At 37.0% G+C, this 14,918-nt stretch overlaps 1 protein-coding gene across 1 annotated transcript in view; it reads left to right on the forward strand.

Moving 5' to 3' along the window:
* PTH1R (parathyroid hormone 1 receptor) overlaps positions 1 to 14,918 on the forward strand; it is a 760,867-nt gene that overhangs the window by 667,053 nt on the left and 78,896 nt on the right. The window contains exon 9 of the mRNA XM_053713727.1: positions 230 to 296. Coding sequence (XP_053569702.1) covers positions 230 to 296 — 67 coding nt within the window. The remainder of the gene's footprint in view (positions 1 to 229; positions 297 to 14,918) is intronic.

Here is a 14,918-nt window from a genome sequence, read left to right on the forward strand (position 1 = left end):
TTTGACTTTGCCAGAATGACAAATGTATACAGCTGGTTTGAAATAATAAAAAAATGCTTTATGCCCTTTTACAAATGTGTATTAGGAGTCAGTGGATACATTTTAAATTAAATTAATTAATTAATTAATTAAATTAATTATTTAAAAATAAAGCATAGAATGTAATTAATGTATCTGTGCAGATATTTTATTTAATTATGATCTACTTTTTCTGCCACTTTCCTGCTAGATGCTGGGATTTGAGTGCCGGTTATTTAAAATGGATCATACAGGGGCCTATTTTAGCTGCTACAATGGTAAGATCAATATCACTCACTATATTATAAAATTGATTGGATTTCTTTTGTATGTACATAATGTAACAACTTAGTATATGATTGAACAATGTGTATAAGCCTAATGCTTTCATTAGTGAGACCTATAATGACCTTATAAAGGGTGAGCCATAAATTGCCATAAACCAAACTACATTGACCAAAGATAACTGGGTCATATTGTGCAAGTGCTGGACAGATAGCTCAGCATGCTAAGGCACTGTGGCTGAGCTCTGTAGCAACCCAAGGGTTGCAGGGTCGACCCTGGGCCCTCGCAAGGTCCACTCAGCCTTTCGTCCTTCCGAGGTCGATAAAATGAGCAGTGTCTTGAGACCCTTACGGGTGATTAGCAGTGCTTTACAAGTACTCAATGCATACATACAAGTGTAACCTGTTACCTAACATGCATATGTAGTATTGTGTTAAATTAGCATTTTGTCTTGCAGACCTCCAAACTGTCCATATTTGAAAGGGAAAGTCCCTAATTCTGAGCTCTGGCAAGCTGTTCTTTCCATTTCCCCACCCACAGACCACCCAGACACACACAGAAGCTAACCAGACACACTCATAGACCTCCCAGGCATGCCCAAAAGCTGATCAGATACACTCGTAGACCTCCCAGACACACCCATGAGTTGATTAGACACACCTACATGCCTCCGAGACACATCCACAAGCTGACCAGACAAACCCATAGACCTCTCAGACACACTCATGAGCTGATCAGACACACCGACAAGCTGACCAGACATGCCCACAAGCTGACCAGACACATCCATATACCACTCAGACATGCCCATGAACTGACCAGACACACCTACTGACCACCCAATGATCACAAACAATATCTACTCAAGAGCCTGCCTACAAAAACTCCCTTATACCTAGCCACAAATGTTGGGAGGCAAGGTCTTGATCAAGTGACTTCTTGCCTACTTAACTGCCTGACAGAGGACATCAGCACTTAAAGGGGCATACAAGAAAATGCCTTTATGTGACTATTGCTATGTTGTTTGCAGATAAATATCTGTTTGACCCATGCCATGCATTGGTAATTAAATCTAATACATTAATAACATACATAACAATCTAACTACATGTAATCAGATTTTTTACAGCTGACCCTTGGTAAAATGTTTTCAATACTTTGTTTTGTAACAATTTAATGAAATGTCATGTCTACCAATGTTATTGTATAAATGTTTTGGAAATTAAATTAACCAAAAACAGTCATCAAATATCATATTTTCTGTCTTAAAGGGACATAAAATTGTGAAAAGAAAATGCTCTTTTGTGTTAGACCATTGTAGTATAGCATTATTTCTGGCATATAACTATACACATAGTTTAAGTAAGCTCCAGAGCAGCGTGCACTACTGGGAGATAGCTTAACATATCATGTGAGCCAAAGACAAGAGGCATATGTGCAGCGACCATTCAGCAGTTATCTCCCAGCATTGCATTGCTGCTCCTGAGTCTACCTACATCTGGCTTTCAACAAAGGATGCCAAAAGAACAAAATCATTTTGATAACAGAAGTAAAGTCTCTTAAAATTGCATACTTTGGGGCCAATTTAACAAACCGTCAATCGGCTCCAATGCATCTGTTTCCTCGTGAGCCTTCAGGCTTGCCGGAAACAGGAGTCAAGAAGCAGTGGTCTTAAGACCGCTGCCTCTTTACTCATATGCCTACTCTGAGGTGTTGGTCATCAATCCACCCAATCGCGTACGATCGAGTTGATTGCCATCCTGTGCTAGCGGCCGATAGGCCGTGAATCTGCAGGCGGTGGCATTGTACAAGCAGGTTACAAGAACTGCTTGTGGAAATGTTAAAGTGTGATAGACCACGTAGCAGCATAAAGGAGCAAGCAGCGTCTGCCTTCAATGCTGATTATGCAGCTGAGCCTATTACACCGGGTGTACTGATGGGGCTAAACTCCCGCTTGACCCACTCCTGTTACAACACTCCTGTCTATACAACAACCGATCTCTGTATGTAGCTGGCTCCTTTCTGCTGATACGCGGTCTGTCATACTTATAGACTGCCGCTCCAGTGACTGTCCTCTCCCTCTAATTGTGATTGACAGCGGGTCAGCGGCATCGAAGGTAGACCACTGCTTGTTATTGAATATTTACTTAATTTTTATTTTTCTAGTTAGAGTAATTGATGCCAACGTTTTACTGCATTGTTTGAGGGATAGACAACTGTGGATGGTTGGCTGGAATATATGTTATGTAAATGATATTTATATATATTATAAACTGCTTAGTACTGGCATATGCAGTACATTCTTTTTACATACCCTGAATTAGATTTGAATTAAATGTTCAGAGGGCAACAGTAACTGTGAATTAGCGTGAGTGTAAAAAGCAGCCGTAGTATCTGCTAAAATATTCTGACTATATACAGTAGAGCGCTTTTATGCAATTAAAGTCTTGATCGGACTGGTCAGACTCATGGTGTAGGATCAGAGCTGAATCTTGTGATTTCTGTAAATCTGTGTTTGTAAAGTGCGATGTGAGGGGATTTAACATTACATAGACAGCTCCACCATGGGGGCTGGTTTTAAGGACTAGCTAGGGACTGAGGAAAAAAACCTTTTTCTGTAGTTAGTGGGTATTACGGACATATTCAAATATAGTCAGTGCAATGTAAACTTTATCATCATTTTTAGGTTCTTTAGAAGCAACATTTATAATACATGTCAATTACAAACTTTATCTTCTTTGAGTGCTTTATTGAAATAGCCCATATTTTTTGGGTGTATAATGTCCCTTTAACTAAGGTATAAACGCAAAGCTGGAGATATTTACTGTCACTTTAATTAATTTGCTGGTATTAGTGATAATGGCTGCCATTATATGTATACTAAAAGGACATTGAAGGAGCTAGTATAGTTAAAAACAGTCAATACAGTTACCATGACAACAATGTCTCTGACATTATGTTATATAATAATGTCAAACAATTAGAAAAGTCCTCCACTATACATAATTGAATATTGTATTGCACTTATACACATCCATTTTCTACATAAAAATCTCTCCTAACAGTGTTTCCAGTGAGGCATTCTGGGTAAAAGTAAGCAAATAGTTTCACCTTATGCTTTTAACGTTTGTTTTAAACACAGAGTCCCTCACATCCGTGCACTACTGCATGCAATGAGCTTTTATCATCTGCTTGCCTGAGTACATCAGTCCTTTAACCCTTTCAGTTCCAAAATATAGATTTAAATTGTGTAATTCTTACCCTTTAATATGCATATCAGAACATTTCAAATCTTCTAACTGCCTTTCTCTAATGATAGTTTTCTGATCTTGTGAGATTAGAAGTTTTATTTTAATTTGTTTATTTAAATCTGATTGGTATACAATCTGTGTACACAATGAGTTGTTTGTGTAAGAATATCACTCACTGTTGGAGAAGAAAACATGCTATGAACTGATTATTCCAAGTTAAACACTTCATGCCTGGGTTAACACACATTGAAGGGAGAAGTTGTAATTCTATATTCCAATGTTATCCCAATGGAGAAAACAACATAAATATTTATTTCAAATGTTTTTGATGTGGTGTGTTTCATGTTTGTTCTCAACATATTTTCACTTTGATATACATTTGGTTATAATCTTTTATTCTTTTATTCCCAGAAAAGAATTTGGAATCTGTTAAAAGGGAGGTCTTTCTAATGATTGCATCTAGTTTGATAGCTGGGGGAGGGGACTCATTTAGGCTGTTTAACAAATAACACAAATAAAGGAAAACCGGGTTGGTTTAGGATTCCGTATGCAAATATTAGAATAATGCTTTATTGTTTGGGGTTCTGGGTAATTTATTTCAGATGTTGCAAACATGCAAATAGTAATCTGTGGTTTTGTGCTCATTTGTAAACTATAGCAAGCTCTGTTTGCTTATTTACTTTAGGATGTTTATAAACTGAAGTTTTGTTGTATTCTTTCAGCAGAAAGATACATTGTAGTACTCCTAGCTCCATAGTTAAAGGGACAGTCTAGTCAAAAATAAACTTTTAAGATTCAGATAGGGCATGTCATTTTAAACAACTTTCCAATTTAGATTTATCATCAATTTTGCTTTGTTCTCCTGGTATTCTTAGTTGAAAGCTAAACCTAGGTAGGCTCATATGTTAATTCCTTAGCCCTTGAAGGCAACTTCTTATCTGAATACATTTTGACAGTATTTTTTCAGCTAGATGGCATTAGTTCATGTGTGCCATAAAGATAACATTGTGCTCATGCATGTGGAGTTACCTAGGAGTCAGCAATGATTGGCTAAAATGCAAGTCTGTAAAAAGAACTGAAATAAGGGGGCAGTTTGCAGAAGATTAGATGCAAGGTAATCACAGAGGTGTATTTATATAACTGTGTTGGTTATGCAAAACTGGGGAATGGGTAATAAAGGGATTTTCTATATTTTAAACAATCAAAATACTGGTGCAGACTGTCCCTTTAATGGGATATGAAAGTCAAAATATAACTTGCATTGTTCAGATAGAATATTTTATTGTAAGATACTTTACATTTACTTCTGTTATCACATTACTTCATTCCCTGGGTATCCTTTGAAAAGCATAACTAGGTAGGCTCAGCAGAAGCAACCTACTACAAGCAGCAACCTGGTGGCTGGTGGCTACACACGTATTCCTCTTGTTATTGGCTCACCATATGTGTTCAGCTTGCTCCCAGCTCTATAGCTGTCTTTAAAGGGACAGTATACACTCATTGTCATATAACTGCATGTAATAGACACTACTATAAAGAATCAGGGGCGCGACCGATATAGATCGTAATTTGCGGCGCAAGCAAGGGAACCCCCGCCGCCCGTAGTTTCAGCTCGCAACTCGAGCTATCACATATACGGCACCGTCAGATGCTAAAGTGCCGTAAGTCGGATACACCAGTGATGTCCAGAAATCTGCGTAAGTACAAATTTCTGGAGTCGCCAGTGACTTACAGCACTTTAGAAACTGCCGGCGCCTACAAAACTTGACTAAGTTATTAAATCACCCGTACTGTCTAACACGCCTCCCAAACATAGCCCGACACGTATACCCCTCTATCCGCTATCCCCCCTCACTCTCCTAATAATAAAAAATGTATTAACTCCTAAACCGCCACTCCCGGACCCCGCCGCACCTAATAAAGTTATTAACCCCTAAACTGCCGCTCCCGGACCCCGCTGCCACCTACATTAACTACCCCCTAATGTGAGCCCCTACACCGCCGCCATCTACATTACCTACCCCCTAATGTGAGCCCCTTACACCACCGTCACCTACATTAACTACCCCCTAATGTGAGCCCCTTACACCGCCGCCACATACATTACCTACCCCCTAATGTGAGCTCCTACCCCGCCGCCACCTACATTAACTACCCCCTAATGTGAGCTCCTACCCCGCCGCCAGCTACATTAACTAGCCCCTAATGTGAGCTCCTTGCCCGCCGCCAGCTACATTAACTACCCCTAATGTGAGCTCCTACCCCGCCGCCATCTACATTAACTAGCCCCTAATGTGAGCTCCTACCCCGCCGCCAGCTATATTAAAATTATTAACCCCTAATCTAATCCCCCTACCCCACCGCCAGCTACATTAACTACCCCTAATGTGAGCTCCTACCCCGCCGCCACCTACATTAACTAGCCCCTAATGTGAGCTCCTACCCCGCCGCCAGCTATATTAAAATTATTAACCCCTAATTTAATCCCCCTACCCCGCCGCCAGCTATATTAAATTAATTAACCCCTAATCTAATCCCCCTATACCGCCGCCACCTATATTAAATTAATTAACCCCTAATCTAATCCCCCTATACCGCCGCCACCTATATTAAATTAATTAACCCCTAATCTAATCCCCGTATACCGCCGCCACCTATATTAAATTAATTAACCCCTAAAATACTAAACTATCCCTACCACTAAACCTAAGTCTAACCCTAAAAATAGCCCTGAAAAGGGCTTTTTGCGTGGCATTACCCCAAAGTAAACAGCTCTATTGCCAGCCCTTAAAAGGGCTTTTTGCGGGCCATTGCCCTAAAGTAACCAGCTCTTTTACCAGCCCTTAAAAGGGCTTTTTGCGGGGCATTGTCACAAAGTAAACAGCTCTTTTGCCTCTAATCTAAATCCCCCTACACCGCCGCCACCTATATTAAATACATTAACCCCTAATCTAATCCCCCTACACCGCCGCCACCTATATTAACTATATTAACCCTAATTATATTAGGGTTAATATAGTTAATATAGTTATTATATTATATATATTAACTATTTTAACCCTAATTATATTAGGGTTAATATAGTTAATATAGTTATTATATTATGTATATATAAACTATATTAACCCTATCTAACTCTAACACCCCTAACTAAATTCTTATTAAAATAAATCTAATTAATATTAATATTATTAATTAAAATATTCCTATTTAAATCTAAATACCTATAAAATAAACCCTAAAACAGCTACAATATAATTTATAATTACATTGTAGCTATTTTAGGGTTTATATTTATTTTACAGGTAACTTGGTATTTATTTTAACTAGGTACAATAGCTATTAAATAGTTAATAACTATTTAATAGCTACCTTGTTAAAATAATTACCAATTTACCTGTAAAATAAATCCTAACCTAAGTTACAAATACACCTACACTATCAATAAATTAAATAAACTACAAATATCTAAACTAAAATACAATAAAATACCCTAAACTAAATTAAAAAACAAACAAACACTAAATTACAAAAAATAAAAAAAGATTACAAGAATTTTAAGCTAATTACACCTATTCTAAGCCCCCTAATAAAATAATAAATCCCCCCAAAATAAAAAAATGCCCTACCCTATTCTAAATTAAAAATTAAACAGCTCTTTTACCAGCCCCTAAAAGGGCTTTTTGCGGGGCATGCCCCAAAGAAAACAGCTCTTTTGCCTGAAAAAAAACACACAATACCACCCCCCAACATTAAAACCCACCACCCACATACCCCTACTCTTAACCTACCCAAACCCCCCTTAAAAAACCTAATACTAACCCCCAGAAGATCTCCCTACCTTGAGTCGTCTTCACCCAGCCGGGGCCGAACTCTTCATCCAATCCGGGGGATGTCTTCATCCAAGCGGCAAAGAAGAAGTCTTCCATCCGCGATGTCTTCATCCAAGCGGCAAAGAAGAAGTCTTCCATCCGGCGATGTCTTCATCCAAGCGGCAAAGAAGAGGTCCTCCATCGGGGCGAAGTTTTCCTCCAAGCGGCATCTTCAATCTTCTTTCTTCGGACCTCCTACGCGGAACATCCAGCTTGCCCGACGACTGAACGGCGAATGAAGTATCCTTTAAATGACGTCATCCAAGATGGCGTCCCTCGAATTCCGATTGGCTGATAGGATTCTATCAGCCAATCGGAATTAAGGTAAGAAAATCTGATTGGCTGATCCAATCAGCCAATCAGATTGAGCTTGCATTCTATTGACTGTTCCGATCAGCCAATAGAATGCGAGCTCAATCTGATTGGCTGATTGAATCAGCCAATCAGATTTTCTTACCTTAATTCCGATTGGCTGATAGAATCCTATCAGCCAATCGGAATTCGACGGATGCCATCTTGGATGACGTCATTTAAAGGATACTTAATTCGTCGTTCAGTCATCGGGCCAGCTGGATGTTCCACGTAGGAGGTCCGAAGAAAGAAGATTGAAGATGCAGCTTGGAGGAAAACTTCGCCCCGATGGAGGACCTCTTCTTTTTACCGCTTGGATGAAGACATCGCCGGATGGAAGACTTCTTCTTTGCCGCTTGGATGAAGACATCGCCGGATGGAAGACTTCTTCTTTGCCGGATTAGATGAAGAGTTCGGCCCGGCTGGGTGAAGACGACTCAAGGTAGGGAGATCTTCTGGGGGTTAGTGTTAGTTTTTTTTAAGGGGGGTTTGGGTGGGTTTAGAGTAGGGGTATGTGGGTGGTGGGTTTTAATGTTGGGGGGTGGTATTGTGGGGTTTTTTTTACAGGCAAAAGAGCTGTTTTCTTTGGGGCATGCCCCGCAAAAAGCCCTTTTAAGGGCTGGTAAAAGAGCTGTTTGATTTTTAATTTAGAATAGGGTAGGGCATTTTTTTATTTTAGGGGGCTTTATTATTTTATATGAGGGCTTAGAATAGGTGTAATTAGCTTAAAATTCTTGTAATCTTTTTTTATTTTTTGTAATTTAGTGTTTGTTTTTTTTGTAATTTAGTTTAGTGTATTTAATTGTATTTTAGTTTAGATATTTGTAGTTTATTTAATTTATTGATAGTGTAGGTGTATTTGTAACTTAGGGTAGGATTTATTTTACAGGTAAAATGGTAATTATTTTAACAAGGTAGCTATTAAATAGTTATGAACTATTTAATAGCTATTTTACCTAGTTAAAATAAATACCAAGTTACCTGTAAAATAAATATAAACCCTAAAATAGCTACAATGTAATTATTAATTATATTGTAGCTATCTTAGGGTTTATTTTATAGGTAAGTATTTAGATTTAAATCTGTTAAAATCTGACAGCGCTCAACCTTGTGTCTGTAGCTCCTAGTATTATGGGTACCAACGCCCCCAAAAAGGTGAATGTAGTGCTAAAAATAAATACACAGAGCGCCTCCTAAAAGGCTAAGACACTAGTAGTGACAAGATTATTTAAATAAAAAATATATTGAAATTCTATAGGGGTATATAAAATATTTTATAAGCTACTTATAGCTAAAATATACAAACAAGATACAAAAGTGGATTCACTTAAAATTAACAATAAAATATGCATATATCTATATAAAAAAACAATACAATTGTGGTTAAAAACCACAACAATATACAATCTTAATCACAAAATAAATTACAATAAAACAGCTGTTGATGGTTGGATAAAAAATAAATATAAAAACATCAATTTACTGAGTGGGTGTCCATAAATATGTAGGTCCCAAACTTTAAATTCTTTCCAGAGAGTGAATGTCCAATATGAAGATTCTATTTTAAAACAGTTATCCTTATATATCCCTCGATAAACGGTGAAATGATGAAGTGTGTAAAAAAGAAAAACGTAGTGGTTTTCAAATCAAATTTCAAAAATTATTGTGAATATCCAAAAAATCCTGAAAAGATGATGTGATGAAGTGGGCGTGAATAATCAAAAATGTGTGTACACAAAAATGAAAAAAGAAAAAGGAAAAAATGTAAAAAAATAATCCAAATGAATATTTAGGATGTGTTAAAGTGAATAACACACTTATAAAGTGACCCTTATGTGAATACAAGATGTGAAGAGATGCTCCTAAAAAGTTATTCCTGTGTGTAAACGATGAAAAAATACAGAAATGGATCCTATGTCTCAGGGATCAATACATTCAAAGATATACCTGTAATAAAACAAATATAACATAGTGCAAAACTGCTATTCAAACTTAGTCAGTAATTGAAAAGAAGCTTACCATATATGTCAACGCGTTTCGGCCCTAAGAACTGGGCCTTTATCAAGACTATAGATGGATTAGCATGGTAGCTCCTTTTATAGCTATTACTGGCCAATAAGTGCCAGTGTTGTTTTGGTTCCAAAAAATAACCTCTATTTCCTGTTCCTGTTGACCTGGAAGTAAAAAAATAACCTCTACTTCCTTTTCCTGTTGACCTGGAAGTAAAAAAATATAACCTCTACTTCCTGTTCCTGATGACCTGGAAGTACTATTGAGTTTATTCTATTTTTGTATATATGTTCCTAGTTTCATGGTAAATTCATGCTATGTTTCAAATAAAGTACATGTTCATTTTTATTTGTTTCATTAATATTTGAAAGATAATATTTGCCTAAAATCGGCAAACCGGAAGTGTGTGTTCAGTCATTTATCACCATGGAAACCAATATAAGAGTGAATGAATAGAACAATTTTCAGTCATATATTTAGATTTACCATGCCTGATCTGAAAATAGGCTTAATCTATCCTAAGGTAACTAGCTATTTTTGAAAATTGTAAGGCTGCTTGTTAGGCCCTTCTTTGACAGAAAAGACGAGTGAATGAAAAATGTATTCTACTTAGGGAAGACATCAAAGTAATAAATATTATAGTGGATATGACACTATTAAGGAATACAATAAAATAAAATAGAAGATTCTTATTTAAAAAATATAACAATCTAAAAGGGTCCTAAAATGTAAGCAATAATTTCACTGTCCCTATAGAGATATCTATTTAGGAAAAGCGTATAGAATGTCTTCTGGAATGTCAAATAAAATCATATATTTTTTTTTTGATATATAGAAATATCAAGAAACCTATTAAGATAAACATTGTCATATAGCCTCCTATATGGAGACGACCCAGGGCTAAAAAACATTGGAATGATAAACATGATAAAAACATTGGGATAATGAACATCGATTGTAAACATAATTAAAATATAATTAAATTGTTCGAATGATAAACATGATAAAAACATTAGGATAATGAACATCGATTGTAAACATAATTAAAATTTATAAAAATTAGAATATTAAAATATTTCAATATTTGAAACTCTCCATCAGTAATAGTAATGCAAAGTGGCAGGTGAAGAGGGGGGGGTGCATGGTTATATTAACAGAAGTACTTGAAATCACAATTACAATAAGACCTATCTCTTTCAGTAATAGTAATGCAAAGTGGCAGGTGAAGAGGGGGGGGGTGCATGGTTATATTAACAGAAGTACTTGAAATCACAATTACAATAAGACCTATCTCTTTCAAATGCCTACATATACTCTATGTGGGGGTGTGCCTAATCTATGCTAGTATGAAAATACATGCACCTATTTAAGCTACACCTATAGGATAGAATAATAACAGCGGCTATAATCTTAAATTAAGAAGATGAGATAGATCTTCTTTGTTATTAAGACCCTTAGGGTAAAGGCAATCTAAATTGAATATCCATTTTGATTCAGCAGTTAATAGTTTCTTTTCATAGTTCCCCCCTCTCCAATTGGCTGTAACCAATTGGATACCTATGTAGCTGAGATCTTTTTGTCTTCCCTGATGTTGCTGCGTGAAATGCCGATATAGTGGTGTCTACATTTTTATGCTTGATTTTTAACAGGTGTTCTTTGATTCTGTCTTTCAAAAGTCTGGAGGTCTAGCCTACATATTGTAGACCACAGTTACATTGTATCATATAGATGACCCCCTTACTTGTGCATCTTATTGTATCTTTAATTTCATACTTCACTTTAGAATTGTGTGAAATAAAGTTTCGTGTTTTTATTCCCCTTTCACACGCTTTACAGTTTATACAAGGAAAGAAACCCCTTAGGTTTCTACCAAAGACATCTTTGCTAGTTGTTTTCGGAGTCTTGGGAACACTAGGGGACAATATGTTCTTGAGATTATTGGCTTTCCTGTAAATAAATGTGGGGTTAGGTGGAAGTTTTTCTCCTATAATTTCATCGTCTTTCAGGAGTGGCCAATGTTTTCGGATTATTCTTTCTATTAGATATCTATTTTCGCTATATCCTGTAATGAATGGGACAATAAGAGTATCTTCACTATTGGTTGACAAGCCCATCTTATTTTTGTTTTTATTTTTATTTTTATATTTCAATAAGTCTCTTCTATCTTCTAGACTTATTCTAGACTGTTCCGATCAGCCAATAGAATGCAAGCTCAATCTGATTGGCTGATTGGATCAGCCAATCGGATTGAACTTGATTCTGATTGGCTGATTCCATCAGCCAATCAGAATATTCCTACCTTAATTCCGATTGGCTGATAGAATCCTATCAGCCAATCGGAATTCGAGGGACGCCATCTTGGATGACGTCATTTAAAGGAACCGTCATTCGTCGTTCAGTCGTCGGCCAGGATGGATGTTCCGCGGTGGAGGTCTTCAGGATGCTGCCGCTTCGCTCCGGATGGATGCCGCTTGGATGAAGACTTCAATCGGATGGAAGACCTCTTCTGCCCCGCTTGGATGAAGACTTCAGCCGGATCATGGACCTCTTCAGCCCCCCGCTTGGGCTTGGATCAGGACATCGGAGGAGCTCTTCTGGACGGATCAGTGTGATACCCGGTGAGGTGAAGACAAGGTAGGATGATCTTCAGGGGCTTAGTGTTAGGTTTATTTAAGGGGGGTTTGGGTTAGATTAGGGGTATGTGGGTGGTGGGTTGTAACTTTGTAACTTTGTAGCTTTGAACTTTAGTAATTTAGAATAGGGTAGGGCATTTTTTTATTTTGGGGGCTTTGTTATTTTATTAGGGGGCTTAGAGTAGGTGTAATTAGTTTAAAATTGTTGTAATATTTTTCTTATGTTTGTAAATATTTTTTTATTTTTTGTAACTTAGTTCTTTTTTATTTTTTGTACTTTAGCTAGTTTATTTAATTGTATTTATTTGTAGCAATTGTATTTAATTAATTTATTGATAGTGTAGTGTTAGGTTAATTGTAGGTAGTTTATTTAATTAATTTATTGATAGTCTAGTGTTAGGTTTAATTGTAACTTAGGTTAGGATTTCTTTTACAGGTAAATTTGTAATTATTTTAACTATTTTAGCTATTAAATAGTTCTTAACTATTTAATAGCTATTGTACATGGTTAAAATAAATACAAAGTTACCTGTAAAATAAATATTAATCCTAAAATAGCTATAATATAATTATAATTTATATTGTAGCTATATTAGGATTTATTTTACAGGTAAGTATTTAGCTTTAAATTGGAATAAATTATTTAATAAGAGTTAATTCATTTCGTTAGATTTAAATTATATTTAATTTAGGGGGGTGTTAGTGTTAGGGTTAGACTTAGCTTTAGGGGTTAATACATTTATTAGAATAGCGGCGAGATTCGGTCGGCAGATTAGGGGTTAATACTATTTATTATAGGGTTAGTGAGGCGGATTAGGGGTTAATAACTTTATTATAATAGCGCTCAGGTCCGGTCGGCAGATTAGGGGTTAATAAGTGTAGGCAGGTGGAGGCAACGTTGAGGGGGGCAGATTAGGGGTTAATAAATATAATATAGGGGTCGGCGGTGTTAGGGGCAGCAGATTAGGGGTACATAAGCATAACGTAGGTGGCGGCGCTTTGCGGTCGGCAGATTAGGGGTTAATAAGTGTAGGCAGGTGGAGGCGACGTTGTGGGGGGCAGGTTAGGGGTTAATAAATATAATACAGGGGTCGGCGGTGGCGGTCGGCAGATTAGGGGTTAAAATTTTTTTTTCGAGTGTCGGCGATGTGGGGGGACCTCGGTTTAGGGGTACATAGGTAGTTTATGGGTGTTAGTGTACTTTAGAGCACAGTAGTTAAGAGCTTTATAAACCGGTGTTAGCCCAGAAAGCTCTTAACTACTGACTTTTTTCCTGCGGCTGGAGTTTTGTCGTTAGATGTCTAACGCTCACTTCAGAAACAACTCTAAATACCGGAGTTATAAAAATCCCATTGAAAAGATAGGATACGCAATTTACGTAAGGGGATCTGCGGTATGGAAAAGTCGCGGCTGGAAAGTGAGCGTTAGACCCTATTTTGAGTGACTCCAAATACCGGCGGTAGCCTAAAACCAGCGTTAGGAGCCTCTAACGCTGGTTTTCACGGCTACCGCCAAACTCCAAATCTAGGCCTAGGTCTAGAAACCATAAACAAAAGAATAATGGAAATACAAGAAATTCTTGAAAATAGAAAAGATACGGATATTTTTAAAGAAAGACAAGCAGAAATAATTAGAACATTACAATCAACTAATACAGAGTTACAAAAAATTAAAAATAAAAAAATGCAGAGAGACAAAAATGACTACACATTACATATAGAAGACTCTAATAACACAAGCGACAGAAATACTTACAAAACAGAGCACACAAATCCCTCTAATTATAATAAACCAATTATTCAAACAAATAATACTAGACATGATTCCTTTAGGAAACCTATTAGTCATAGACAACATGAGGATTTCACACCTAGAAAAACTAACAACTACCAACATAAAAATGAGTACAAACCTAGAAACCCACAGAATATTGAAGATTCCTATAGGGAACCTGAGTACTATAATAACCAATATAGATGGCATAATATACCGCCAACTAGACAAAAATATGCTCATGCACGCTTTAGAGAATATCCACTGTCAGATAGAGAATATAGACCATACTCTACTAGAAACCCTCCCCCCTATAGTTGGAGAGAGGATAGATATAGAAATGAAGCCCCCTCAGGAAGAACAGACTACCCTCAATACAAAAGAGAAGAAAAGAATTGGAGAATACCACTCAGAAATAGGTTTCAACCACTTACACAAAAGTCTGAAAAGGACAACACCATAGATAGAAAAGAAATGAACCAAGGGGCACATTTTTTAGGGGTCAGTCCAAGAGCAGAAACATCAAGAGGGCATATAGTAGAAAAAGTACAATTAGCCCCCCTCATGAATCAAAGAAAAAGAGCTCTAGAGGAAAGAGAGGAGGAAGGGGCAGAAACAATAAAGAAACCAAGGGGCAGACGAGAGCAATGGTAGACCCTGATACCTCAGGAATATTTAATCTAAGCAAAACAAGTCTAAGTAATGAAGAATCAAAAGTTCTAAGC

Source organism: Bombina bombina, chromosome 5 (genome assembly GCF_027579735.1).
Source record: "Bombina bombina isolate aBomBom1 chromosome 5, aBomBom1.pri, whole genome shotgun sequence".
Lineage (NCBI taxonomy): Eukaryota > Metazoa > Chordata > Amphibia > Anura > Bombinatoridae > Bombina > Bombina bombina.